A 26,083-nucleotide genomic window follows, 5' to 3' on the forward strand; every position below is an offset into this window, starting at 1 on the left:
CAGCAAATAACGTGGGCCCGTAGATGTCTACAAGCACACATATAAAATACACATGCATCTTGATAATACATTTTATTTTACGTATACTCCAACAAAAAAATAATGTAATTCAATTAAAGATGTTCCCTGTTGTAAAAAATAACAACTTTATAAATAATAATTTTTAAAATGAATCAATTTTTAAGCAAGATTTTCTGTATTAGACAATTTTTATCGTTCAGATAATTATGGTTTTGAGAAAAAAAAGAAAAAGATTAACACGTTAATTGTTATCCAATAAAAAAATCTGTGTAACAAGAAACCAAAAAAAAAAAAGAATTAAAATAATCAGAAATAAATAAAGTGGGAATATAAAAAGGAAGGGAGGAAGCAACGAGAAGTGGCGTCCTCTCTTCGATTTCAACAGCCTCTTCTTCTCTTCTTCTTCCCAATCTTCTTCCTCTCTTTCAAATATATATACATATATCTCCCTCACACATACATACACACAGCTAAAAGCCATAGACGCAATCTAATCGGGAGAGATTCAAGCGAGCATTCGTTAAATCGTTTTGGTTCTCTGTTTTTTTATTTGGCTTCCTTGGAAAATTTTCTAAACCGGTGATTGGATGGTGAGAGAGCAAGCGGAAGAGAAGAAGGAGGTGAGGAAGGGAATGCGACTGGGGAAATACGAGCTTGGAAGAACGCTAGGCGAGGGTAATTTCGGAAAAGTAAAATTCGCTAAAGACACCGTGTCTGGTCAACCGTTCGCTGTTAAAATCATCGACAAGTCTCGTATCGCCGATCTCAACTTCTCCTTGCAGGTTTTTTTTTTTACGTTTTCCATATAATCGATGTTATTCAAATTATTTGTTTCGGTTACTTCTAGGCGAAAAAGTCGCCGGGAGATTTGTTGGAATTTGTTATTTAATAGATATCGTAATTAATTAATTTTGCAGATAAAAAGAGAGATCAGAACGCTGAAAATGCTGAAACATCCCAACATTGTCAGATTACATGAGGTGAGTATCCCAAATAATCTTACCTAATTTAATTTTGTGTAATTAGCTTTTTGATTAAAAAATACTCCTATAATCTTGCTGGATTATCGAATGATTCTTTCTTTGATTAGTATAGCAATTTGGATGATTTATTTATTTCGTTTGTTTGGTTGTGGTGTAGGTAGGTTCTTTTCTTTTATTTAGTACCCGAGTCTGCAGAAAGTGAAAACTTAATTTTTCTCAATTATTGCTTATATATATTTATTTATTAAAATTTAATCCTTTTTTTTTGCTGTAATTTAGATTAAGAGGTCTGGAATCACTAATACCATCCTATTTTTAGTTTAGTTTTTATCTTATCAAACAAAAGTCGTTAGAACTTGCTGACTTTGAGGACTAGACATCAGATTGTCTCTGAAACTACATATTGTTGCTTTTGAGAATATCTTACAAGTCATTCGGTTTAATCACTTTAAAAGTTTCGTACCGATGTATGTTCCTTTAGCTTGTTTTTCACGTTGCCAAATTAGCCACTGTTTACATAAAATTATCCTTAAAAAAAAAAAAAAATAATTCCATTATCGAAATGCTTGCTGGATTTGCCGGTAACTTGACCTTTTCAATTCAACGTGGGTCCCAAATTCATGTCGTGAAAATGGCAAGATATGGCGCTGATCGTTAATAATTGCCTAATCTTAGGACCTTTTTGAAGCTTTTTATCCATATGGACCCACTTTGATCTTACGCATACGTTTCTTCTTGTTACGATAATGTTATTAATATGTAGTTTTATGCATTATTAGTGTTATTTTGGTGTTGCTGTACATTTGGGTTAAAAGAGTGGAAGACGTTTATTGTTGACTTCTTGTTATCTCTCACTTCTTTGAGTTTTGCTTTACCTTGTAACTCGGATCAATGTTGACTTTTTGGTCAAGCAACCGATTATGTGCTAGACATATTGAACACACGTGGTTCACGTTTCAAGTCTAAGGTCGTGTTGTGGTTAACCTATTATTTTATGTGTTCGTGTAGATTTTGGACACCTAAGGGTTTTGTTATTATTATGGATTTTCTTGGATATGATTGAGATCACATTTCTAAAATTTATTCACTTTTAATTACGAGCAAACTTTTAAATTTTCAAACATCTCATCTCAAGCATCTTGAAACTAACGGGCCTTATGGTCATCATGCAGGTCTTGGCTAGCAAAACAAAGATCAATATGGTGATGGAGTTAGTAACTGGAGGAGAATTGTTCGACAAAATTGTAAGACTCCATTACCTTCTGCCGCAAGAAAAGCTCACTCACGAGTGTAAATTTAAGCTAAAATCACACTTTGATATCTCTCAGGTTTCAAACGGAAAGCTAACAGAAACTGAGGGAAGAAAAATGTTTCAGCAGCTCATCGATGGAATCAGTTACTGTCACATCAAAGGTGTTTTCCACAGGGATCTCAAGGTCCGTGTTTCTCACGTCTTCCAAAACCCTAACAACCTATTATGAAAATCTTGCCCTAATATTCAACTTTTTCTCTATCATATTGCAGCTAGAGAATGTTCTTCTTGATGCAAAGGGACATATAAAGATCACTGACTTTGGCCTCAGTGCTCTGCCTCAGCATTTTAGGGTATATACATTAACATAAGCAGACATAGAGTTGTTGAATTGAATCAATTTTTAACATTTTTTCTTTTGCCATTTTCAGGAAGACGGATTGCTACATACAACCTGTGGAAGTCCTAACTACGTTGCGCCTGAGGTTTTAGCTAACAGAGGCTACGAGGGTGCAGCATCTGATATATGGTCATGTGGTGTAGTCCTGTATGTGATTCTAACCGGATGTCTCCCTTTTGATGATAGAAACCTTGTAGTTCTTTACCAGAAGGTAAAGTCCGCCTCTTGATCTCTTATCTTCAGTTTAAAAAGATAATATTGATAATAATATTTCATCTTTCAACAGATATGCAAAGGAGACCCACCGATACCAAGATGGTTATCACCTGGTGCAAGAACCATGATCAAGAAAATGCTAGATCCAAATCCTGTCTCGAGGATCACAGTCGCAGGTATTAAAGCCAGCGAATGGTTCAAGCACGAGTATACTCCTTCAGTTCCAGATGATGATGATGACGAAGAAGACATTGACACAGACGATGATGCTTTCTCAGTCCAAGACGTCGTAAGAATCTAACGGCTTCTTTTCTTTTTAGCATTTTTGGTTCAAGTACAATGTGTCCCTAATGCGCTCTGAACTGTGTAGGGATCGGAAGATGGAAAGGGCAGTGATTCACCGACTATCATCAACGCGTTTCAGTTGATCGGAATGTCTTCCTTTCTTGACTTGTCTGGTTTCTTTGAACAAGAGGTACGTATTCATTTTGCTATGTTTCAAAAGTTATGCCCTGCTTGAGACAGTACTATTTATACTAAAACAAAGTTTTATTTTCCAATTCTCAGAATGTATCAGAGAGGAGAATAAGATTTACTTCAAATAGCTCAGCAAAAGATTTACTGGAGAAAATCGAAAACTCAGTTACAGAAATGGGATTCAGTGTACAAAAGAAAAATGCAAAGGTGAGTCTTCACTATTATGTGTTCTTCCTCTTTCTTTGCTAGTTGAATTTGTAGAGTTTAAAAAAATTTAAACTGTTTTATTTTTTGTTTTGTTTTGTTTTACAGTTGAAAGTAAAGCAAGAAGAACATAACCAGAAGGGTCAAGTTGGTTTATCAGTAACAGCTGAGGTATGTTACATAATAATATTTCACTATCTTTAGCCTATTTAGTGATTACATTGAACTAAGCAAAAAAAAAACCAATTGTATGAATAAACAGGTTTTCGAGATAAAGCCGTCACTGAACGTGGTTGAGTTAAGAAAATCTTATGGCGATTCATCTTTGTATAGACAGGTATGCTACTAACTATATTGTGATTTCTGTGTGTTAAGGACTATAAAAATTGAAGTTAATATTTGGGTTTGGTGCAGTTGTACGAGAGACTATTAAAAGAAGTAGGCACTTCCTCGCCGGAACAAGAGCTAGTAACATAGAATGTGTTGGTGTTTTCGGCTAAAGATTATGTATAGTCGAATAAGTATGGTACACCAACGATGTTAATAACTTTTCATTTATGTAAATAGACAAAGAGCTCAGATTTGTATAATTAGTGCGAAAATTTGCATTAATATATAGAAAAAAAGTTGGCTAAAGTCGCCTCTTAAGTTGGCCAAAGCCAAATGGTGGTGCATAACAATAACCTGTTGCAGTTAAATATTTTATATATCTCAACTTGTTCCGGATTGTGGAAATCGTCTAGGCTCAGCAAGGTCTGTGGATCAACAATTAAAGCTGTCGTGAATTTCATTAAGATTTACATTAGTAGAATAAAGCCTTAAATCACTCAACATGAGAACCATATACTGCGTTACAGCTTTATCCGAGTGCTTCTTGATGAATTCTTCATCTTTGAATAGAGCGTTCCATCGCTTGCAAGTAAAGCCTAATCGTCTCAGAGACGTCGCCCGAACTTTAGAGAGTATTTCATCTTCAAGATCCAATGGTAGATGGAGCAATTTTAATGTTTCTCCTGTCATCTCCAAGAAATTCAAAGAAAGCGCGCTGGTTATTAGGGTTTTGGCTTTCACGTTTGCCCTTGTAATAACTAGTCTCTTATATAGAGACCATTAACTAATAGTCTTTGTATTTTACAACGTGGACTATGTTGGTACATAATTTATATGTACATAATTTATCACCAAATTTATGGTGAACTAGGTGTATCGCCCGCACGTGCGGGCATATAGATTTTATAACTACTTATTAATACATGTATTACTAATTAAAAATATAATTTTAAATTATTATTTATGTTTTCATTGAAAATTCTTATGTATTAGAAATTTTTAAAATTCCTTTGTACACACTATATTCATTATTAATAAATAATAAATAAATCTTAGAAATCACTTGATATTCTCTTTCAATTATGTAGAATTAATAATTTTATTTAATATTTAGTCATGTATTTTCTGTTTTTGAACTTTTAACCATTTTATTAAAAAATATATATTTTTGCATAACAACACAATATTGTTCCAAAAAAGGATAACAACACAATATATATATATATATATATATATATATATATATATATATATTTTTAAGAATTTTATTTTTATTTTAAATATATTTTAAAATTATGGATAATTTTTATTTTTATTAATTGTAAACACTTATCTAATTAAATAAACACTAAATTCGTTTTTATTTAATCTAATTTATTTAATTTATTTAGTAAGGGTATAAACGATATTAACTGTGCTAACTTTTAACGTGAGAGCTTCGTTCTCAAAATTTACTTCGCAAATAATAGTATAGATTGTGTTTGATAGAAAATTGAATATAATTGGATGAATTATGGGGTTGTTCCTTAAGCTTCTTAAGGAAGGCTTGCCTGCCAATGCACATAGATAAACTTGTGATATAACGCTGGTCGGTCTCATGAACACCCTTTCTTCATATGTCGCTTCTTCGAATGTAAGACATTTAGTTTTGAAGTTCTTGAATTCTTTTACTCCAACGTATAAACGAATCAATCATCAGAAACTCTCGTTTCATAATTCTCAAAAATTGCTCAACAATGAAAAAAGAACCTACGTACAAACAAGGCATTTAACGATCAAGAGATAAAACATCAACGATTAAGACATATACAACAACACGGCAACACTCAAACGTACACTATCTGGACACATTCAAAACTATAAACAGTCAAAACCGAAACATTAATTGAAGACAAGTCCACAAAAAACATTAAAAAGATTAAATATTCAAAGATGTGTATAATGTAAAGATCAACCCAAAACATTCAACACTGAAAAATCCTTTCCGGTGGTTTTTTTTTTTTTTTGTGCAACTCCTTTCCGGTGGTTTATAACCACTAATGCCGGTTTTTTCTTTTTCGTTCTCGTGTCATTACTCCACCCTGTTGGATTCGAACCAAGCTTGGAACATAATTGTGAATAACTGGACGCAAAAATTGCAATCTAGATTCTCCTACGGGTATTTTCATTAACAGATTGTCCTCTCCAACAATGTATACCATGTCTGTATTCCTCTTATTCCTATAATCCTGATCGCATAACACGGCCACTTTCTTCTCCTCGTCCATAAAGAAACTTGAGACAATTGTAAGATCTATCTGAGGATTATTCTCGTCTAGTTCCAGTGATAAAAACTTGCTCCACGACACAACTTTGGTCTGATCAATCTTATCATGTATCGTCATCCATATCTCAATCTTTGGACGTGTATTGAAAACACTGCCATGTAATACTGATAGTTGTTCTTCTCTAACAACTGAGAGAGCTGTAGCAACACAATCATCATCGACACTCGGAAAAGGAATAGACAAACACCTAAACTTCTCTGTTGAAAAATCGAAAGTAAGTAAGATATCTTCTTCATAGTTTTTATGGGCAATCCAATAAATATTCCCCTTCAAAGACACTCCCTTTGATGTTACGCTGCAGTTTTTGGGGACCACGTCATTAAGATGCTTCCACGAATGAGACTCAAAATCATAGACTCCATGGTCAACAACTTGATAATCTTCAAGACTGTACCTCAAGATTTTATAGGTTTGGCAAGACTTGTTATTTTCGTATCCAAGAACAAACTTGGAATCATCCTTGTAATGATCACTGTATGGGATCCACCTGATTTGGCCAGTAAAAGGGTTCCAAACCACGAGTTTTAAGTCCGTGGTAGTGCATAACAATAACCCGTTGCAGTGAAATATTTTATATATCTTGAATTGTTCCGGATTGTGGAAATCGTTTAGGCTCAGCAACGTTTGTGGATCAACAACGTTGTCGTGAATCCCATTGAGATTTACATTCATTGAATAAACCTTTGAATCACTCAACGTGAGAACCTTACACTGCTTTGGTGCTTTATCCATGTGCTTCTTGATGAACTCCTGATCTTTGAATAAAGCGTTCCATCGCTTGCAAGTAAAACGTAATCGTCTCACAGATGTGGTCGGAACTCTAGATAGTATCTCAATTACTAAATCCCATGGAAGGTAGAGCAGCCTCAATGCATCTCTTGTCATCTCCCAATGGATTAGAAGAAGGCGAGAGGTGGCTAGGTTTCTTAGAAATTATGGATTTGACTTTCACGTTTGCCCTTATATAACTAGTCGTATATTGACCATATACATAACAACGTGGTTTATATTAGTAATTTTATTATATAAATTTTCTTCCTTTTAATTATTATATAGATTTCCTTTTTAATTGCTGATTAACATAATCACGACACATGATAATTAAAAAAATTATGATACAACTAAAAGTATAAAGTTTTTCTTAAATACTATAAGCGAATATATTTATAAATATATAACAACATTTAATAGTATTTAATTAAATATCTAATCTATTAATTTAGGGTCTTATTTTTTATCTACTATTGACAAGTCATAGTAGGAGCATTTAATTAATTACTTAATGTAAAATATTAATTATTTATATTAAATCTTACTAATCAGTAAGATATTAAAAAGTTATAAAAATATGTTGAAACATATTAATTATTTATCTACTATTGACAAGTAAGGACAATAAATTTGATTTTTTTTTTAGTTATAAAAGGTCTGTTGAAAAAAATCTAACATAATCCTACCAAAATAATTCATTAATTAATTTCGTAACTAATGGTCAAATATTATTCTAATTAATGTTAATTAAACCTTTATCAAATTATGTTGTTTTTATAAATTTATAATTATAATGTATATTGTATTGGAATAGAGGTGATCTATGAATTAAGTATGAAAAAGTTATATTAAATTGGTAGATTAATCTATTTTTAAAACGCTTTCCTTTAAATAAATTTATCAGTCATTGATAAAACATTTTAAAATATCTAATATTTTATGAAAAAACTAAAATTATTAATATATGTTAAACTTTTATTTACAACTATATATTATATTTTGTTTATTTACAAAAAAAAGCAATATATTATCTAAAAATGATTATATACAAAATATAATAGTACATAACTAACATTTAGTTCATATATCATTTACAAAATAAGTTACTAGAAAAATTTGAAATTTTAATAATTAAATAAAATTATAAATTTAATATTTATTTTAATTATAACAAAATCTGAGAAAGATATGGATATTAATAATAAATCACTTTTTAACTATAATTTGAGTTTTATTTTAGTTAACAATATATGTTGAGAAAAATCCTACCAAAATAAATAAATATATTTTTATGAAATAATTAATTAATTTCGTAATTAGAAATATAATTTATTATAATTAATGTTAGCTAAAATTTTATCATAAAAAACCATTATGATGTTTTATAAATCATATCATTATAGTCTATATTATATGAAAATAAAGGTGCCATATGAATTAAATATGACAAATTATATTAAATTGGTAACATATTGTTAGAGTTGCACAAATACCTATTTTTAGAATTTTATACTATACAAAATATAATACTAAATAACCAACCTTTAGTTGATGTATTTTTTGCAAAATATGTTACTATAAAAATTTAAAATATTAATAATGTATTAAAGATATCAATGACAAATTAATTTTCATTATAAGTTTACTATTTATATTAATTATAAAAAATCTCTTGAGAAAAATATTTAAACAAATATTACTAAAATTCAAATACATTTTTATAAAATAATGAAGTGATTTAGTAACAAACAAATTCGAAAATCATATAATCTTCCAAACTCAAAAATAGTTGTGTAATTTTACAAATTTTCGTGACCAAGTATACAAATTGAAAATAAATATTAAAAACCCAAAATGATAATATTCCAAAATTTATAAAATATAAAAGCATAGATGCTAAAATATTTTTTTTTGATAAGTAACACAAAGTAATATAATATTTTGAAATCTTACTTTAATAATTAAAAATAAACTTAAAACCATAACATCTAAATGTATCATATATTGATAAAATTTACTAAAGTAATAGGACAAATATTACTATGTATACAATTTACTAAATTAATCGAGTAGATATTATTTAAGCATTACAAGTTATTTACTTATAAAATTTCGCAAAATACAAAAATGAAAGATGTTCAACTATATTTTCTTAAACACAACATATAAATATAAACTATCATAAACAAATATCTATCTATAGTATAACTAAATAATTTTAAAATATATTGTATACAAACTATAGAAATTAAAAAGCTATATTAAAGGAGACTATGTATTTGATTATTTCATATTGTGAAATTATTGTTGTGAGTTTAAAACATATTAATAAGTAATAAAAACTAATAAGAAAGTAAACTGTATAAGAAAAATCACTATATATTACTCTTGACGAATATTAAACCTAAACAATAATATTATAGAACTATACAATATATGACACTAAATATAAATCATATATTTAAAATGTTTATAATAATAATTAAAGTTATACATTTTAAATGAAAAAAAAATTTACACGTATGTGCGGATCAAAACTCTAGTTATTATAAAAACATAAGACAATAAAAAATTCAAACTATGACATGTGTTAAAACGTTTATATAACCCTATATATAATAATAATCCGCTTAGATATGCAAGTGATCAAAAAGTTTCTCAAAAAGAGGGCTTATTTCTTTTTAAGAAACGGATTTTTTTCTCTCTCTCTCTTATCCTTTCTCTCTCTACATCCTCTCTCTCAATCGTGTGGCCTCCCTTGCTTCGGTGTCTGGCTAGCGTGAGCGCCACCGCCGGCACCGGAAGCTCTCTTCTCTTAATCTCTCGGTTTTATCTTTTCTCCCCATCCACTCTTGTCTCCCTTTCGATATGCCTCAGAAACTGGGCTAGGGTTTCGTTCGTACGGCATCAGCTCTGCTCGCGAGGGGTTCACTTCCGGTGACGTTTCCTCTTCCTCTGGTTTCTGGATGAGTTTTCGGCAACAGTTTATGGTGGGTGTAGTCGGTTTTTAAGTTCAAGGTGTGGATCTGTGAGGTTCTCGTCGCTCCTTGCGGGAGAGATTTGAGCGGCTCGTTCAAGCTCCTGTCTTGGTGTTGTTGTTTGGCAGCGGTGGTGGTTTTTGAGGTTCTCTTCAGTTTCGTGGAGGTCCAATCTCTTCCCAATGTTGTCGAGTGAGCTCCGGAGGTTTCCACTTCCTTGGAGGCGAGTCTTGGATCGAGTTACACAGGTGGAGATGGTGACTCGTCCTGTTTCCGACTTGTGAGATTACGGTGGTGTTCTTGAAAGGTGTCGTCTATGGCTCCTCGATATTTGCTCGACCTCTCTCATCACTACAAATATGTTCTACTTGGTCATGTTCTGGTACCTTCGGTTAACGGTGATGGCCCTCTTTATCGAAGTTGTTCTCAGTGTTCCCTTGTTCTATCTCTGTTTGACACCGGAGACTACTTACGATTCACAGAAGACTGTTTTTCGGTTCTTGATTAACAGCAAATGTCTTTGTGATTCGTGTCATAATCGCTTGGTGTCATCATTTGGCTTGTCTCACTTCCCAGTACCATGGGTGCTCTTTGATCATCTGTGGTAGTGCAGATTAGTTATTCTGTGCAGGTTTGAGAGCTCTTCCAGGCCGTGTGTAATGGCGAGTTCAAGCTCGAACTTTGGTTCTATTAGTGTTCCCGGAGAGTGGTATAGCAGGGGCTCCGACATCTCTCCTTGGGTATGGTTGTCCTCGTTCCTTCTCACCCTTGTATGTTTTGCGCTTCATCGACAAAGAAGAATGCAAACTTGGAAAAATCACTGATTACCAGCTACTTCTGGCGATGTCTCGGGGATTTCGGCATCCATCCGAGAGGTAAAATCCACTTCCTCGGGGTTAACGTCAAGAGAACGGTCATTGGTAGTTTAGTGATTACTAAGCTATTTAGCTGAACGCGTCGGTTAAGTGGTGGTGCGAAACTAGATTAGCAAACGTATTGATCTAGACCATTTTGTTCGAATCTGATTTGTATTTCGACTTTGATGTACTTTTGGGGTTGAATAGTATAAATATATATTAAAAAAACAAAAAGTTAAAAAAAAAGAGGGAAAATAATTAAAATAATCATTGAAGACTCTCTCTCTCGCTTAGCGGGTTCGTCAAGTCTAAAACCCTACGCAAAAGCCTCCTCCTCCGAGTCTCTTCTTCCGCCATTGAAGCTTCGATTCGAAACCCATGGCCGCCGTTTCAAGAGGCCTCGTTTCTCGCATCACTCAGTTTCTATCGATCCGATCTCTAACCCCTTCATCCTCGCAATCTCCTCCCCACTCTAGCTTCTTCCTCATCCGACGATTCAGCTCCGACGCTGGATTACTCGACGGTGATGAATCTCCGACTCGGATCATCGAGGCGAAAGCCGGAGAAATGTCCCGGAGCTCGAAAAGGACAGGGATCATCGCCGTAAAGTGCGGGATGACTGCTCTCTGGGACAAATGGGGAGCTAGGGTTCCCGTTTCCATCCTCTGGGTCGATGACAACATCGTCTCTCAGGTCAAGACCGTTGAGAAAGAAGGCATCTTTGCCCTGCAGGTAAAAGCTACTTGATGAGTGATTGATTAGCTCTGTGGTGGTTTAGTTAATGTTGGTGTTGTTTGTTCTGTAGATTGGATGTGGGCACAAGAAGGCTAAGCATTTGACGATGCCTGTGTTGGGTCATTTCAGAGCCCAAGGTGTGCCGTTGAAGAGGAAGCTGAGAGAGTTTCCTGTGACGGAAGACGCTCTGCTTCCCGTCGGGACTGAACTCGGTGTGCGTCATTTTGTTCCGGGGCAGTTTGTTGATGTCACTGGGATCACTCGTGGGAAAGGTTTTCAGGTGAAAACTGATTTAAAGCTTTCATCTTTTCTTTTGCTTGACGTAGAACATAAGTGTTGGAATAGTTAAAGGAACAATGTGGAGTGATGGATGTGTTGTTGATGTAATTTGCAGGGAGTCATGAAAAGACATAAGATGAAAGGAGGGCCGGCATCACATGGTTGTTCAAAGGCGCATCGGAAAGGTGGTTCCACTGGTCAAAGAGATGATCCGGGAAAGGTATGTGTCAAAATGGCTTCTTTTGATTGAATTATCTCCAAAGCAAGAACTGACTTGTTAACTCTGTGAGCAGGTGTTCAAGGGAAGAAAGATGCCTGGGAGAATGGGTGCAAAGCAGAGGACAGTAAAGAACGTTTGGGTTTACAAGATTGATCCTGCCAGGAACCTCATCTGGGTTAGAGGACAAGTAAGTATCTCAATCTGGTGTTTTAGGCTCGCACTGGGACGTCTTGGTAGGTCCAATATTGGTGAGTTTTTATGTTGCTGTTGCAGGTTCCTGGTGCAGAAGGAAACTTTGTGTTCATAGAAGATGCATTCTACAAGAAACCAGACATCTCAAAGCTTCCATTTCCAACGTACTTAGCCCCAGAAGACGAGGACCTATCAGAGTTAGAACCGTTGGTGGCAGATCTCGGAGAAGTCGACCCATTTATGCTGGCAGAGTGATGATCTTGAACTTGATTTTGACTTCTTTTTAACGTTTTGTGGAAGACAAGAAGCTGAAGGAAGTGGAGTCACAGAGCTAAAACTTTTTGCCGATGGAAAATTGCATTTTCCTATTTAGTTGTATGAAATTGAAAACGATGGATAGAGAGGAATCTAGTCTCGCATTTGTTGAGTTTTTGCAATAAGCAATGAAGAAACAGTGATGATTCTCATTCATAGTAATGTGTATATTTCTTCAAACCTTTACGAGAGATGATACATGCTGTCGGAAGTTATTACACAGATTATAAATGCCATTTGTTAAGGCTCCATAGGTTGTTGTAATGGCTTGTGGGTCTGTTAAAGTTTGAAGCTTTATTGAGGGTTGCATATGGTTTGAACAATGATGACTCCACCTGGATCAACCGGAGTAGTAGACCCTGGATGGGAACACTGTGCTGCACAAGACGGTGGTTACAGTTTGTTGACACTTGGATCAACCTAGAGAGGGTAAGACAATGATCAGTTTCTTGGTCACGTGCCTCCGAGGTGTCTACTTCAACTCCTCTATTGATGCTACTGATGTAATAGAAGATGATTTGAGCCTGTTCAAGTACTAAGACAAGCTAGTTGAAGACGTTGGTGAGGAAAATGTGGTGCAGGTTATTACACAGAACACAGCATTAACCTGTAGAGATGCTGGAAAATTACTTGACGAAAAGAGAGAATCTTTACTGAAGCTACTCGCCACGCTCATATTACACACACAAAAGAGCCAAAGAATCACAAGGCTCATCTCATCTACAATCAAACATGGCTACTCAACCTCATGAAGAACGAGTTCACACAGCCTTAGAACTGAAGCTACTCGCCACGCCACGCTTCCAGTTTCACCACTCTTTAAAACTCTTATGAACCACAAAGCATAAGAGCTCTGTTTCAATCCAACGGCTGGATTTTGTTACAGACCGCCGCTAAATCTGAAAAGGGAAGAGAAGTGGAGAAGAGTGGTGTGTTTTGGAAGAAGGTTCAGTATGTTTTGGAAGAAGGTTACTTGGAGTTTACAAGATGAAGATGGAATCCGTGAAGAGGAAGAGAAGTGTTAATTACTTCCTAACGTTGAGGATGTATATAGTTAATGTTGATCTTAGCGGATGAAGATAAGTGTAACTTTAAATATATGCTACTACGGTCCTTGAGTTTCCTAACAAGTACTAGCAAACAATGTCTATTTTGAAAAATTGAAATAATTTTGTAATGCAAGTAGTTGACTATTTATTCAAACAACAGATATACTCCCTCTGTTTCCGTTTCCGAAAAAATGATTTTCTAGAGTATTTACGCATATTAAAAATATAATAAATATTTATAATTGAATTTATTATATATTTTACTATACATTTTTCAATAAATATCAACCAATAATATTCAAACAATTCAAATAATTTAATTAATATTTTTTAAAAGTATATAACTTTTCAACATTAATTACTAAAAGTAAAATTTTAGAAAATTTATCATTGATAACTTATGGAGCCCAAGTGCTGTGCTGTTACAATACCTGTATTTTTAATTAGTTAAAATTTAATTCCATATAGCTGACGTAAGCTTGTTCTTCTTCTCCTTCTCTTTCCTTTTCCGTTGTTTCATGCTCTCTCTGATTCGTGTTTAGGCTTTTTACACATCCTCTAGATTTCACTATCGTCGGAGTTCTGAATATCTCCGGCGAGATGGCTTCTAATATACCGATGAGCCCTCAATTGGAGCAGATCCATGGCGAAATCCGTGACCACTTCCGAGCCCTCGCGTATGCTTCTCTCCCTCTTTCTTATACTCGATTTTGAGGAATTTAAAGTAACATTTTAGAGGTTGTTGATCGTTTGTTTTGACAGGAATGGTTTCCAGAGGTTGGATAAGATGAAGGATTCTACTCGACAAAGCAAGCAACTCGAGGAACTCACTGACAAGATGCGAGACTGTAAAAGGTTATTCGTTTTTTTCTTTGAGTTGCTGATTAGGAAACACTACTCTTGTGACCATATATATATATTTCTATAGCTGTCTTATGCTGTCTCCTCAGGTTGGTCAAGGATTTTGACCGTGAACTCAAGGATGAGGAAGCTAATAATCCTCCTGAAGTAAATAAGCAATTGAATGATGAGAAACAGTCTATGGTGAGTTTAGACTGATGCCATGAGATGCATCTCAAGTATATGTATGAATAAGTAACTCAACCACCTTCGTACAGCATTTATCGCATTCCAGTTTGCTTAGTTTTTAGTGGCATTGTAACCAATATTGATATTTAAAGTCAGATTATATTGAGTGTCAAAATGTTGTCTATCGCTCTCCTTTACACTTTGTGTCTACTACCGTTTTTTAATTTTGTTTGTTCATGTCTGCTTTTCTAACTTAATGTTGCAGATTAAGGAACTCAATTCTTATGTTGCGCTAAGAAAAACGTACGTGCTTCTATCATTCAACTTTTACTTGAACCTTGTATTTGTACCCCGTCCTTTTTGGGGGTTTAGTTAACACCCTTCAGCGCATTATAACTTGCTCTGTGTACTTCAGGTATATGAGTACTCTTGGCAACAAGAAGATTGAACTTTTTGATATGGGAGCTGGACCCAGCGCCGAACCTACACCTGACGATAATGTTCAAGTTGCTTCAGGTTAGTCCTCCATGCATGCTTTTCTATGCTACTAATAAATGAATTGTCCAAACACATCAAGAGACTGATATGTCTGAAGCTTAAACTTAGAACTCCGTGATGCTATATAATTGAATATGGTGAACTATTTATTTATGCTCTTAGCTTAATGGCATGTCATAATTCTGATGTATGTGAGTAAGTTTATGGTAAACGGTTATACTATACTAGAAATTTTATCGGTTGACCTGATATCCTTAGTGTTGCTCAAGTGTATAGACAAAGGTCTCGCTTAAAGAAATATCCTAATTGAGTTTAACAATAAGTTGAATATTTAAGAATGGTGGGGCTTATGTCGTTTTATGTATAGCTATGTCAAACCAGGAGCTTGTTGATGCTGGAATGAAAAGAATGGATGAGACTGATCAGGCCATTCAGCGCTCAAAACAGGTAAACTACAAAATGAAGAAGTGTGTTCCACTTACTTGTTGTTACTATATCTATGGTAACATTCTTGTTCTTCTCAGGTTGTAGAACAAACACTTGAAGTTGGAACTCAAACTGCAGCTAATTTAAAGGGACAGGTAATGCAAATCCTTTTCCATCGTTTCCCTGTTAATCTTATGAGTACAGTCTCACATAATCTGAAATGTATTGCAGACGGATCAAATGGGACGTGTTGTGAACCACTTAGACACGATTCAGTTCTCTATCAAGAAAGCATCACAGCTTGTGAAAGAGATAGGGAGACAGGTATATAACCTCATATGAACACAAAATGTTCCCTTTTGCTTGACCACAAAACGTGAATCTATGTGTCTTCTTATTTCAGGTGGCTACGGATAAATGCATAATGATGTTCCTGTTTCTCATTGTATGCGGTGTGATAGCCATTATCGTAGTGAAGGTACATCGCTCATTCCAGTGAAATGAAAGTTGTGATTGCTCAATAGAAAGTTGTAACTCTGTTTTTTTGTTTGTTGTTGTTGCACAAACTATATTCAGATCGTCAACCCGAATAACAAGGACATTAGGGACATCCCAGGGTTAGCTCCTCCAGCGCAATCGAGGAAGCTACTATACTTGAGGAATCCGGAGTACATGGGAAGATAGAATCTCTGCCTGTATATGTTATTCACGTGTAATAAGGAAATTGCGTCTTGAGGTTCGATAATATATCTTCTTTGCCTTTTCATTTGTTCACAATCCATTTCATGGATGAGAGAGAGAGAGGGGGGGTTGTGTGCTTTGGTAGTTGACGAGGCTTGGGGTTGTTTATGTTCATGTTCATGTTCTTTTGTTTCTTTTCACCCCAGTCATTTGAATCTGGGTTTTGATTGGAGAGGGTTTGTATATTTCATCATTTGTTTTCTTTGTAGTAACCTATCACTTCTTTTGTATAAAATTCAGTACCATGTTATATACTCTCTTTCACGTTCTCATTAGGATCTTTCTGTTTTGTCCCTCTGTAGAAAATGTCAGGACACAGCAGGAATTTCCACTAGTACCAACCTTGATCTAGTCTAAAATTAGCATCATCACCATGGATAGAAAGGGTTGATGATGCTCAGAAGTCACAACTCTTTGGATTGTAACGAAATCAAATCCAGAATCAAGTAATGATGAAAGGATAAAGACCAAATATGTATGTACAAATATAACACTAACGTCAATTCACTACAACGAATTTGTGACTACTGTTTTTAAGCTAGTCATCGGTAATAATCTGGGATGATGATGATGCACCTTTTTCTTTTTTTACGCAACAAAAAAAAGTGTGTGAACGAACTAGGAAGCAAAACCTCTATTATACGGTTTCTACTAGCATCTTAAGCGGCGTGATTTCCGAGCTGCATCCAAAGGGCTTCCTCGTTTATCTCGGCTTCTACTCTTGGGATCTCTCCACCGACATCAGGATTGAACTTATCTGAAGACTTGTTCTCCATCTTCAACTCCTATATATAATACTTGTGTATCATCAGTTTCTTATATAACAGATTCATTGCCTCTTAATTTTTTATGGAGTCATGATCTCTACTCAACAAAGAGTTAGAGTTTGACTGACCTTATTGATTCGATCTGGGAGACGGTCGGCAGTTAATTGAGACGCCTTCACGTCCTTTACCTTTATGTAATTGTACATGACAACACCACCTAGCGCTGTTGTCAAAATACATGACAAGAAACAGACAGTTAAGAAAGTCATCAAGGTAGGAAAAATGTTTACAACAAATCAAACTTGTTGTGAAATGAAGAAATCTACCAATTGCGTATCCAATGATGTTCAGACCAGTCTTTGAGAACACCAGCTACCCGGATAGTTACTGCCCCTGTTCTCCCTATCACTAAGAATATGGCGAAGTTCAAGGCAAGAGCACACAGAGCATTTGAAAAGAAGATCCAGAAGTTTAATTGGATCTGTGCAACTTCCATCATGGGTTTCTCCAAAACATACCAAGGAAAAGCCAGAAAAACATAAGTGCACATATAGTTGTTTGAGTATTCACGAGTGAGTACCTGCAGGGAGGTATGTAGTACAAGCTGTTAATAGGGTTTAATGTCAACCCCTTTTTCTGGAGAAGAACTTGAGTTAGCACAAGTCTAAGTGCTTCAGCAAAGATGCCTGTGACCTGATAGACCGTGCCAGCTATATTGAAATGGATTTCTCCGTAAGAAGATATCACAACTCCAACACTGACCAGCAACATGTTGGAGAACACGTCGCACCTTGGTTTGTCAGTGCCGCAAATAACCGCCATGATAAATGTTGCTACTGGCACTGAAAAATTCCAGAGTCATGTATTAATATATGCTTTGTAAAATGAACAGTAAGTCTACGCAAATATTGATTATTTAGCCAAAATGTTTAGTCTTTTTGCATACTTAGAGCTTGAGCATCTGAATGAAGGCAACAGAAATGTGCAAGTATGCAGTTTTTCCAAACCTGCACAAAGGAGAATATAAGATAGAGAAGAGGCAGTTTGGGCCAAGTATGACTAGCTCGTTGGTCAATTCAGAAATTAAAAAGTTATGTCGGAGAAAAGCATCAAGAAACTAACTAGGTTTAACGGGAACTTACCACATGCTTGATGCAAATAATGCGCTTATAGGTACCACACATGTTGCGTATCTGGACACAAGAAGTGTGTCAAAATAGAGATATGATGGAGCTTACTTAAGTACATAAGAGAAAAAAAAAATTAATGGAAAAAAGTACCGAGTAAGATGGCTTGCTTACATTTGAAATATCATTTTAACCGGAGCTACAACCTAAAACACATAGGAGAAACTCATCACCGGACAAGCAAGAAAGGAGTCCAAGGGTCCATACAAGATACCATATTTTAAAAGAGCCACTCCATGAAAATGGTGAGAAAAAAGCACTCTAATGCAAGTAAGCATAGCCAAAATTGGAAGTGTACACGTGAAACTCTCTGAGTTATTTAAATACCTTGAACACGCGAATAAGAAGAAAGGCCACGAATCCAGAGAACCCCATATAGATCATCGTCAGCGTTATAGGAAGTGGAAAATTGAAGTACTTTGGGGATAAAACCCACTGCATTTAAAAAGAAACAAAAGAGACACCATTTAAGATTTAGAAGGCACCCTCTAATGTACAAAAACTAAAAACAAGACCATGAACCTATAGTTAGCACTTATCTATATCTGATGTTAACATCACAATACTATCATCCATATCAATAGAGGATACACATTGCATCACTACAGAATACTATCATCCCTGGGCCCTGGCTATGAGAGAAGTTAATAGCAAGTGAATCATTGACCTTGTTGTAGAGTATAGCTCCTGAGGAGAGTATAATGTAAATGAGTAAGTATATATATAAGTTAATACAAGCGTCTTGTTTATCATCTTACTCCTCCCCTCTCCTCAGTGCAGAACAAAAGACAGTGTATGCCAAAGCTTCTTTTTTATATTCAATCTCCTCTCATTGCACAGTATCCACAAAACCCATTTAAAAAGAAATGAAATTTAAGACTCCAAAACCTAAAATCCATCACCATCGAGTGATCACGATCAGACAAGACGCGAGACTGAATCAGATCCGAGAAGCAGGGAGGGAGAGAGACATTACTACCTCGATATCATAAGGCCAGAACGGGAATTAGTCAGAGTTTCAGTGGGAATCAACTAAACAGAGAGAAGAAGAAGAAGAGATTTATTAAGGGCAATTGTCAATAATAGCACAAGTTTATGTCTCAAAAATAGCAATAGAAGAAGAAAGTCACAAAAATGACATTCATTAAAAGGTAAAATATCCCTAATACCCTTGGTTTAAAATTAAATAAACAAACAAAAATAAAAATAAAAATAAAAAATAAAAAAAAAGTATTTTTTTTTATAGTTTCAGATTATATGTTTTCAGATTCAAAATTTTTATAATTTTTTTTTTGAATTTCTTTTTTTGAAATTTTTTTTTTTTGAAATTTTTCTTTTTATAATTTAAAAATACTTTTTGAAACTGTTTTTAAAATTTTTATTTTTTATTTTAGTATTTATTTTTTATAAAATTTTAAACCTTAATTCCAAAAGAGAAAAAGACTATTATAGCACCAAACCAAGTTTTTGTTTATTTATTTAATTTTAAACCAAGGGTATTAGGGATATTTTACCCTTTAATGAATGTCATTTTTGTGACTTTTTCCTTCTAGTGCTATTTTTGAGACATAAACTTCAAAAGGTGCTATTATTGACAATTGTCCATTCCAAAACCCTACCCCTTAACTCTAAACCCTAAGGTTTGGATTAATTAACCCAAGGGGAATAAGTGTATATTTACCTCTGAAACCTATTTTTGTGACTTTGAACCTTGAGTGCTACTTTGGGAACATAAACTTGGTTTGGTGCTATCCTAGTCTTTTTCTCATTTATTAATGTAAACAACGTACAAGTTCATAATAACACTAGGATAGGTAAGAAAAAAAATATTTAATTTATTCTCAACTTGAAAATGATTTTAAATATATTTGTTATTCAGTTTTGTTATTTTTATTGGAAATCATATGTTTATCTAGCTAATAAAGAAATTTCTTTTTTATTTTATATACTAGCATTATTCAAAATTGCGGTTGAGATTCACATATATGTTTTTTTCTCTTTTATATATTGTTAGTATTTTTTTTACATTCTCTTTGAAATCCAATATTATTTCAAATTATGTAAAAAGTAAAATTTACCTATTATTTACGCTTATAGATTTACATATTTTATAATTATCAAATAAAACCATATTATCATCCAAAATAGTAAGGATTTTCTAAAAAATATTATTGTTTAGTTTTCAAGGGATAATTAGTGATTATATTATTTTGATTTCCTTTATTTCTTTGGTGGAACTATGATTAGTTAAAATAAAAGCAAGTTTACCCACCACAAAAGAAGGTCAAGTTTATAGTGAAAACACCTGATTTTGCAGAAGATACCTGATTTTGCCACTACATCAGCCACTGCATTACATAATCTAGGAATACGATATAAAAATTAAGCTTTAAAGAATCTGATAAAATGGTAAATACCACTAATATCTTTGCTGAGTCCTTAGCTTAGCAGAATTCCAAGTTTCTAACTAACAACGGTGAATTAGACGATATGAATGCCTTAAAATCCAGACAAAAATCTGAATACTTTGTCTATCATTAGGAAGAATACAATACTTATAAAAAATACATAAACGATATGATGGAGCTGTTTTCATTTGAGGCATGAACCTAAAACATTCTTTGATTCAAGAAAAAAATCTAAAACATATTTTGTTTACACTATTTGACAGAACACAACTTTCAAAATAATCAACGGAGCTGCTTTCATTTGATGCATGATAAGTGATACCTACAAATAAGTAGGTTCATCTTTCAGATTCATCATAGCTAAGTCAATCTCCTCTCTAGATCATCCACTTCAGTAGATTCCAAGCTGCAAGAATATTTGAACACTGAAAAGAATGAGTTATCTATTTCTGGTAAACTTAATATATTAAAGTAAGCAAAATAAATTGTATTTCTTGTTCTTCATTATATTCCTGGTAAACTTAATAGATCAAAGTAACCAAAATATAAAAGTAAGAAAACAAATATACATGATGTTGTTTTAGTTTTGAAAGTCATCACTTTCCCTAGTTATATAATATAAAACGTTACTTTTTTGAACATTATATAAACGTTATTTTAAATAAATGTATTGCCGTTGCCCAAAAAAATAATAATAGATGTATTGTCTTTGCGTAAATTTGTAGTGTGCAGAGTGCAACGAAGGGAGGAGGACTTGAGACCGAAGACGTAAGCAACTCTGCTGCATCTCCAAACGCATCCCCAACTTTCTCTCCTGTGTTTTCGATCAGTGTTTTGGTTGTCGCGTTTAGGGTGGTTCAACGCCTTTGGTGAAAGCTGTGCGGATCTAATTTTAACAACAGCATCGTTCGATTCATCTAAGAGAAATAAGAGATCATCAACCAAAGATGATAGGAAGAAAGAGTTAATTAGTCCGAGATGATTATTTTTAGAACGGCTAAAAGCTTGTGTGTGTCCTAAAGTTATAATGATCCGAGATCCACCTAAGCAGCAGCTGCCTCTGAGAATGTTTTGAGATATTTCAGCTTCATTGCTAGCAGAAACCTTGGCTTCCTGCATCGCATCTACTATAAATTTTGTGAATGACATGAGCTCATCTTCTTCCACATGCAGTGCACATTTCAATTCCGAACTTAAGGATCAAAGTGTAATAATAGAGACTTTTGGGTGATGTCATTAAGGACGAACAGATATAGCGTTGGAGGAAAAAATAGTAGCTTCTAATAGAAACATAAGAAGCACATACATACAAAATCATAGCTTCTAATACATTGGATATTTCAATTCAAAACTTAAGAATCAAAGTATAACACAGAAACTATTTGGATGATATCACCAAGGAGCAAATTAAAGCTAGCAGTCTTCACACCGTGGCTTCTAATATGAAGCTGGTAAGCACATAGATGGAAAAATACTCAACACATACAAAACTACCTCACAGCTTTAATGGTAGACTCTCCACCTAACTCTTTGCTTTCATCGAATACAACCTTTGGTGACGGAGGCAACCAATCGTCATCACCCGCTACAATCACTTTCACATCTTCATCTTTCTTTACAACCTACATAAAAGCAATTTTTAAATGTTTCAGAAAAAAAAGGTGTGGTTTTTACTAATCCATACAAAGATTCAAGTTCCAATAAGGTTATTGATAAGACCAAAACTAAGGACACGTAAACAGAACAAAGAACAACCGCAAGGATCAAACAACAGTTTCAAGTATTCCATAGCCTTAAGCATATCAACTTTTTTTCTCCCATCTTTTGTGAGTTGTGAATTTCAATATACACAAAGAACTCAGTGAGCAAGACAATCATAAGATCAATGCTTAATTTGTGGCAACCTTTTGCTGTCTTCCTAACTTGTACTTCCAAGACATCAGATTCAAGATTTTCAAACCGAGAAAAAGAATTTAATCTCTATATTTTCAAGCTCCGTCGCCAAATCAATAACAGAGACTCACTGTCAATGCAGTTACGAACTCAAGCGGAGGAACAGAGCAAACCTGGGAATCAAGCAGCAACATATCGACTCCCATGAGTTCGCCACCGCATCTGATGTTCCTGGCCTCCCAATAACAGAGCAACCACACTTGAAAGGTGGAATAGCATCAGCCATACTGAAAATAAAATTACTGGTTTCGGAATACGAAAGGAGGAGATGATTCTCATAGCATGAAAGCATACCCCTTTATAGTCGAAATTCAACCGCCTTTCATGAGTTAAGATCGCATTCAAGAGAGATCATGGGTATGTATTTAAGAAAGAGTTGAAGAGGGCCGGTATCACTGCAGATTGATAAGGAAGAAGATGAAACGCTCGCTCTTGGAGCACAGGTTAAGCCTCGATCTCCAACGGCGGAGAAGTACGCTTCAATCCTAATTGCAAAACGACAGTTAATACGGGTTTAAACTTAGACATACTGGATTCGGGCTGGAAAGATTTTGAGAATACAGATAAGGCCCGTAAAAACGAAGCCCATAAGCCGACCAAAATTAATGAAACGCTGCGGATCAGAATACAGGACACGTGTCGAGCAGTCTGAAGCCGAATTTCTGACCTGGCGTCCGACGTGTCACAACCTGGAGAGAAAGAACTGTCTTTTATATATAAAAACTAGGATCGGCCCGCCCTACGGGCGGGAAGTTATAATAAAAACTATTTTATATGATTTTATATAAATCTATGAAGCATTTAAAATCATTATAGAAAATTGTATTACATACAAACAAATAATGATAACTTTAAAATATTCAATTTATTTGAGTAGAATATCATAACTTTAATAATATTTTCACAACAATTTTATCTTTATTTTACTATTCATTTTGGAGATTATATACTTATCTAACTATTATATAATTTAAAATTAAAATTATTTACTTTATTTCATTGTTTGTTTTAGTCTATGGATTAAAAATTACAGTCAATTGGATTCAGTAGAGTTATAAATAATAAGTGAACTTTCCGTTAATTTCTATTTCATTTATATGTTTTTTTTATGAATTAAATTATTTTTATTTTTAAAGATATATTTTCTGAAAATTAATTACACATGGAAAAGAAATAACTTATTCATTAATATTTTAAAATCTATCTAATTACATTGGAGCGCTCACGTTTATTTTGTGTAATGATTTTTTTGATGGCCTTCCAACTTTAATCTCTCATTGTCTTATTTTACATCCATTCAGTCTTGTTCAAGTAGATTCTCCGGACTGCTAACTTTTCCCTACATAACATGAGAATATCGTATAGACAAATGGCATTGATATAAAAACTTTGTGTTGATGTTCGAAAGTGATGCATCCCTAAGTTGACACTATTTTTATGGTAATATTTTTGTATGTTTTTCACATACTGAGCTCCTGCTTTCCGAGTGGAAAGGCATCTCGTCATTAGATCAACGTAGCTGATTAGTGGTGCTCATGGATGGTCTGTAACGAATAGATACATATGTTCTTGTAGACCTAGGGATCCAGAGCGGTCTACAAAAACACTAATACATATTTATAATGATTGCATGACATTTCCAACATTGATCTTTGAAAATTAACCATATTTATAATCTATGGAATAAGTTCAGGATTTTTCTTCAAAAATAAATAAGGTGAGGGTTTTATTAATTTTTTAATTCTTTTTTAGAAGAAATTATCTCACACATATTGGTCTCGCCCAAAAATAATAACCAAATGTTTTGATTTTGACCCATTTAATGTGTATTTGAAACCACTTGTAAAGCTCATTCAGGATTTTTTAAAATAATAACAATTCCTGGAGAACCAATGATCATATATGCATACTTAGAACTTCTACATACCAGTTTTATCTAAATTCTAAAGTAAAGATATTGAGCATGTACTTTTACAAAAAAAAATATTGAGCATGTTAGTGACAAACTAAATGCCATAATCCGAAACTCATATCCATACTCATAAGTCATAACCATTATAACACTAATACAACACGTGGAAGATCATGGCATCAACATCTAAGCAAGTGGCCTTTGATTAGATGAATTCTCCCGATGCAGAGAGCACCATGCTCAGCCGTAAGCTTCACCAGCAATCATTTTGAGAGCTTAGTCATTGCCGATATTTGCCCAAATCACCTCCTTTTTTCTTGGTGATACAATCTCTCCGCCGGTAAAAAATCAGAGCATAATCCAATAAGCATCTCAGTGAGTTTTTTTTGTGCAGCACTAATTTGTAATCTCTTTCTTCAATAAGTATAACATGAATCACTGACGTCTCAAATCTGAAAAAACAGATAACACTCTAATCAACGGAGAGCGGACTCTTTGTAGGGGGAACACCGAGAGTACTGAATCCGACCAGATGATTAGAAGAAATCCAACAACAATGATGATTGAGAAGGAGAAAGCGATGAATCTCAGGGAAAGGAACTCCCAGATTTATAGTAGTAGATTCATAAGGAGGTGTGTATTGATTGAGACGTGGTGGTAGTAGTGGGTCGGTGGCGTTTATGAGGAGGTTAATGGAGCATTGATAGCGGTGATTGAATGCAAGCGTTTTACGTAACGGTGCCGGATCTCCAAAGCCGCTGGGAAGCACATCGTTCATCACGACGGCGTCTTCGCTTTCCAAAGAACCGTTTGAAAAGAGGGTCGGTTGACGTGAGAAATCATTATGGGCTTAGGTTTGTGAAATTATGGAAGCCCAACTATTAAACAACCTAATCAATAACTTTTCTAGCGTTTATTTTTAGAAGCCCAACATGTGATGAACGAAGAAAGTCCATCCCGACGTGCGGTTAAATGAAACGCCGAGTTTCATTAATGGGGACACGTGGCAGCGCGAGAAAGCTCAACTTTCCTAGGTGGAATCCTAGGTGGCACATCCTGGAGAGAACAAACCTTACTTTATATATAAAGATACATTTGTTCTAGTTGGAGAAGATGGACAAACAAAATTAATTAATTACAAAAAGGGACGGCGGAGATTTTAATAGCCAATCTGCAGTATCTGAATCGAACGGCTACGATGCCATCTCAGGGATGTGGAGAATACCCGCCAATAAATCGAAGGTTTGGGCTTTATGGGCCTAGTTTATACCTTCTGATGGAGTGATGGGTCATGAGACTCGTTGTAGGCCCATTAATGCTCGAAAATTCAAAATAAAATAAAATCTGCAATACATGACAATGATATGTATATATCGACGTGGTTGTGTAACCAATTGACTGAAATATATATATTTTTTTATGAAACGTGAGGATTAGGAAGGTTTTATTGTATTTAATTTAGAATAACCAAGTGAATGTGATATACTAACCAATTTTTTAATTGTAGGTCTTATTCTATTATAATTGTTATCACTAACCAATTCTTGTCGGCAATA

The 26,083-nt window shown here is 34.4% G+C and overlaps 5 protein-coding genes and 1 long non-coding RNA gene across 6 annotated transcripts; 3 read left to right on the forward strand and 3 right to left on the reverse strand.

The window, feature by feature from the left end:
* The first annotated feature begins 366 nt into the window (after nucleotides 1-366).
* Nucleotides 367-4,230, forward strand: LOC103869680 (CBL-interacting serine/threonine-protein kinase 1). The gene is made up of 12 exons (XM_009147760.3): nucleotides 367-803; nucleotides 939-1,001; nucleotides 2,177-2,248; nucleotides 2,333-2,440; nucleotides 2,529-2,609; nucleotides 2,688-2,867; nucleotides 2,943-3,161; nucleotides 3,243-3,347; nucleotides 3,440-3,556; nucleotides 3,662-3,724; nucleotides 3,816-3,890; nucleotides 3,968-4,230. Exons 1-12 carry the CDS (start codon nucleotides 609-611, stop codon nucleotides 4,028-4,030), a joined length of 1,341 nt encoding a protein of 446 aa, XP_009146008.1. The 5' UTR covers nucleotides 367-608; the 3' UTR covers nucleotides 4,031-4,230.
* A 1,479-nt stretch (nucleotides 4,231-5,709) lies between these two features.
* On the reverse strand, nucleotides 5,710-7,095 carry LOC103869682 (putative F-box protein At3g17500). The gene is made up of 2 exons (XM_009147761.2): nucleotides 6,082-7,095; nucleotides 5,710-5,724 (listed from the first exon to the last, which is right to left on the reverse strand). The coding sequence occupies exons 1-2, from the start codon at nucleotides 7,093-7,095 to the stop codon at nucleotides 5,710-5,712; spliced, it is 1,029 nt and encodes a 342-aa protein (XP_009146009.2).
* A 3,967-nt stretch (nucleotides 7,096-11,062) lies between these two features.
* Nucleotides 11,063-12,808, forward strand: LOC103869683 (50S ribosomal protein L3-2, mitochondrial). Its single transcript, XM_009147762.2, has 5 exons — nucleotides 11,063-11,548; nucleotides 11,622-11,831; nucleotides 11,946-12,050; nucleotides 12,124-12,237; nucleotides 12,324-12,808. Exons 1-5 carry the CDS (start codon nucleotides 11,195-11,197, stop codon nucleotides 12,495-12,497), a joined length of 957 nt encoding a protein of 318 aa, XP_009146010.1. The 5' UTR covers nucleotides 11,063-11,194; the 3' UTR covers nucleotides 12,498-12,808.
* A 1,216-nt stretch (nucleotides 12,809-14,024) lies between these two features.
* On the forward strand, nucleotides 14,025-16,558 carry LOC103869684 (novel plant SNARE 13). Its single transcript, XM_009147763.3, has 10 exons — nucleotides 14,025-14,283; nucleotides 14,369-14,461; nucleotides 14,557-14,650; nucleotides 14,901-14,938; nucleotides 15,051-15,151; nucleotides 15,501-15,580; nucleotides 15,658-15,714; nucleotides 15,791-15,883; nucleotides 15,963-16,037; nucleotides 16,136-16,558. Exons 1-10 carry the CDS (start codon nucleotides 14,207-14,209, stop codon nucleotides 16,241-16,243), a joined length of 816 nt encoding a protein of 271 aa, XP_009146011.1. The 5' UTR covers nucleotides 14,025-14,206; the 3' UTR covers nucleotides 16,244-16,558.
* Nucleotides 16,559-16,753: 195 nt separating this feature from the next.
* Nucleotides 16,754-19,324, reverse strand: LOC103869814 (probable sugar phosphate/phosphate translocator At3g17430). Its single transcript, XM_033291282.1, is given in 10 exon segments — nucleotides 16,754-17,085; nucleotides 17,196-17,290; nucleotides 17,394-17,419; nucleotides 17,421-17,647; nucleotides 17,761-17,909; nucleotides 18,014-18,126; nucleotides 18,210-18,260; nucleotides 18,369-18,400; nucleotides 18,582-18,689; nucleotides 19,234-19,324. Coding segments are annotated over 9 exon segments (876 nt in total). The 5' UTR covers nucleotides 18,639-18,689; nucleotides 19,234-19,324; the 3' UTR covers nucleotides 16,754-16,959.
* Nucleotides 19,325-21,873: 2,549 nt separating this feature from the next.
* On the reverse strand, nucleotides 21,874-23,123 carry LOC103869685. The gene is made up of 3 exons (XR_633273.3): nucleotides 22,910-23,123; nucleotides 22,729-22,814; nucleotides 21,874-22,284 (listed from the first exon to the last, which is right to left on the reverse strand). It is a non-coding gene; the product is annotated as an uncharacterized LOC103869685 (long non-coding RNA).
* Nucleotides 23,124-26,083: the final 2,960 nt, after the last annotated feature.

The sequence above is a fragment of the Brassica rapa genome, chromosome A05 (assembly GCF_000309985.2).
Source record: "Brassica rapa cultivar Chiifu-401-42 chromosome A05, CAAS_Brap_v3.01, whole genome shotgun sequence".
In the NCBI taxonomy this organism is placed as follows: domain Eukaryota; kingdom Viridiplantae; phylum Streptophyta; class Magnoliopsida; order Brassicales; family Brassicaceae; genus Brassica; species Brassica rapa.

Excerpts from the sequence above, each read along its gene's own strand:
- LOC103869683 (XM_009147762.2), top strand. The coding sequence starts at position 11,195 with ATGGCCGCCGTTTCAAGAGGCCTCGTTTCTCGCATCACTCAGTTTCTA. Across the intron at positions 11,549-11,621 it reads AAGGCATCTTTGCCCTGCAG|ATTGGATGTGGGCACAAGAA; the intron begins GTAAAAGCTACT and ends TTTGTTCTGTAG. Across the intron at positions 12,051-12,123 it reads AAAGAGATGATCCGGGAAAG|GTGTTCAAGGGAAGAAAGAT; the intron begins GTATGTGTCAAA and ends CTCTGTGAGCAG.
- LOC103869682 (XM_009147761.2), bottom strand. The coding sequence starts at position 7,095 with ATGACAAGAGATGCATTGAGGCTGCTCTACCTTCCATGGGATTTAGTA.
- LOC103869684 (XM_009147763.3), top strand. The coding sequence starts at position 14,207 with ATGGCTTCTAATATACCGATGAGCCCTCAATTGGAGCAGATCCATGGC. Across the intron at positions 14,939-15,050 it reads TATGTTGCGCTAAGAAAAAC|GTATATGAGTACTCTTGGCA; the intron begins GTACGTGCTTCT and ends TGTGTACTTCAG. Across the intron at positions 15,884-15,962 it reads TGAAAGAGATAGGGAGACAG|GTGGCTACGGATAAATGCAT; the intron begins GTATATAACCTC and ends TTCTTATTTCAG.
- LOC103869680 (XM_009147760.3), top strand. The coding sequence starts at position 609 with ATGGTGAGAGAGCAAGCGGAAGAGAAGAAGGAGGTGAGGAAGGGAATG. Across the intron at positions 2,610-2,687 it reads CTCTGCCTCAGCATTTTAGG|GAAGACGGATTGCTACATAC; the intron begins GTATATACATTA and ends TGCCATTTTCAG. Across the intron at positions 2,868-2,942 it reads TTGTAGTTCTTTACCAGAAG|ATATGCAAAGGAGACCCACC; the intron begins GTAAAGTCCGCC and ends ATCTTTCAACAG.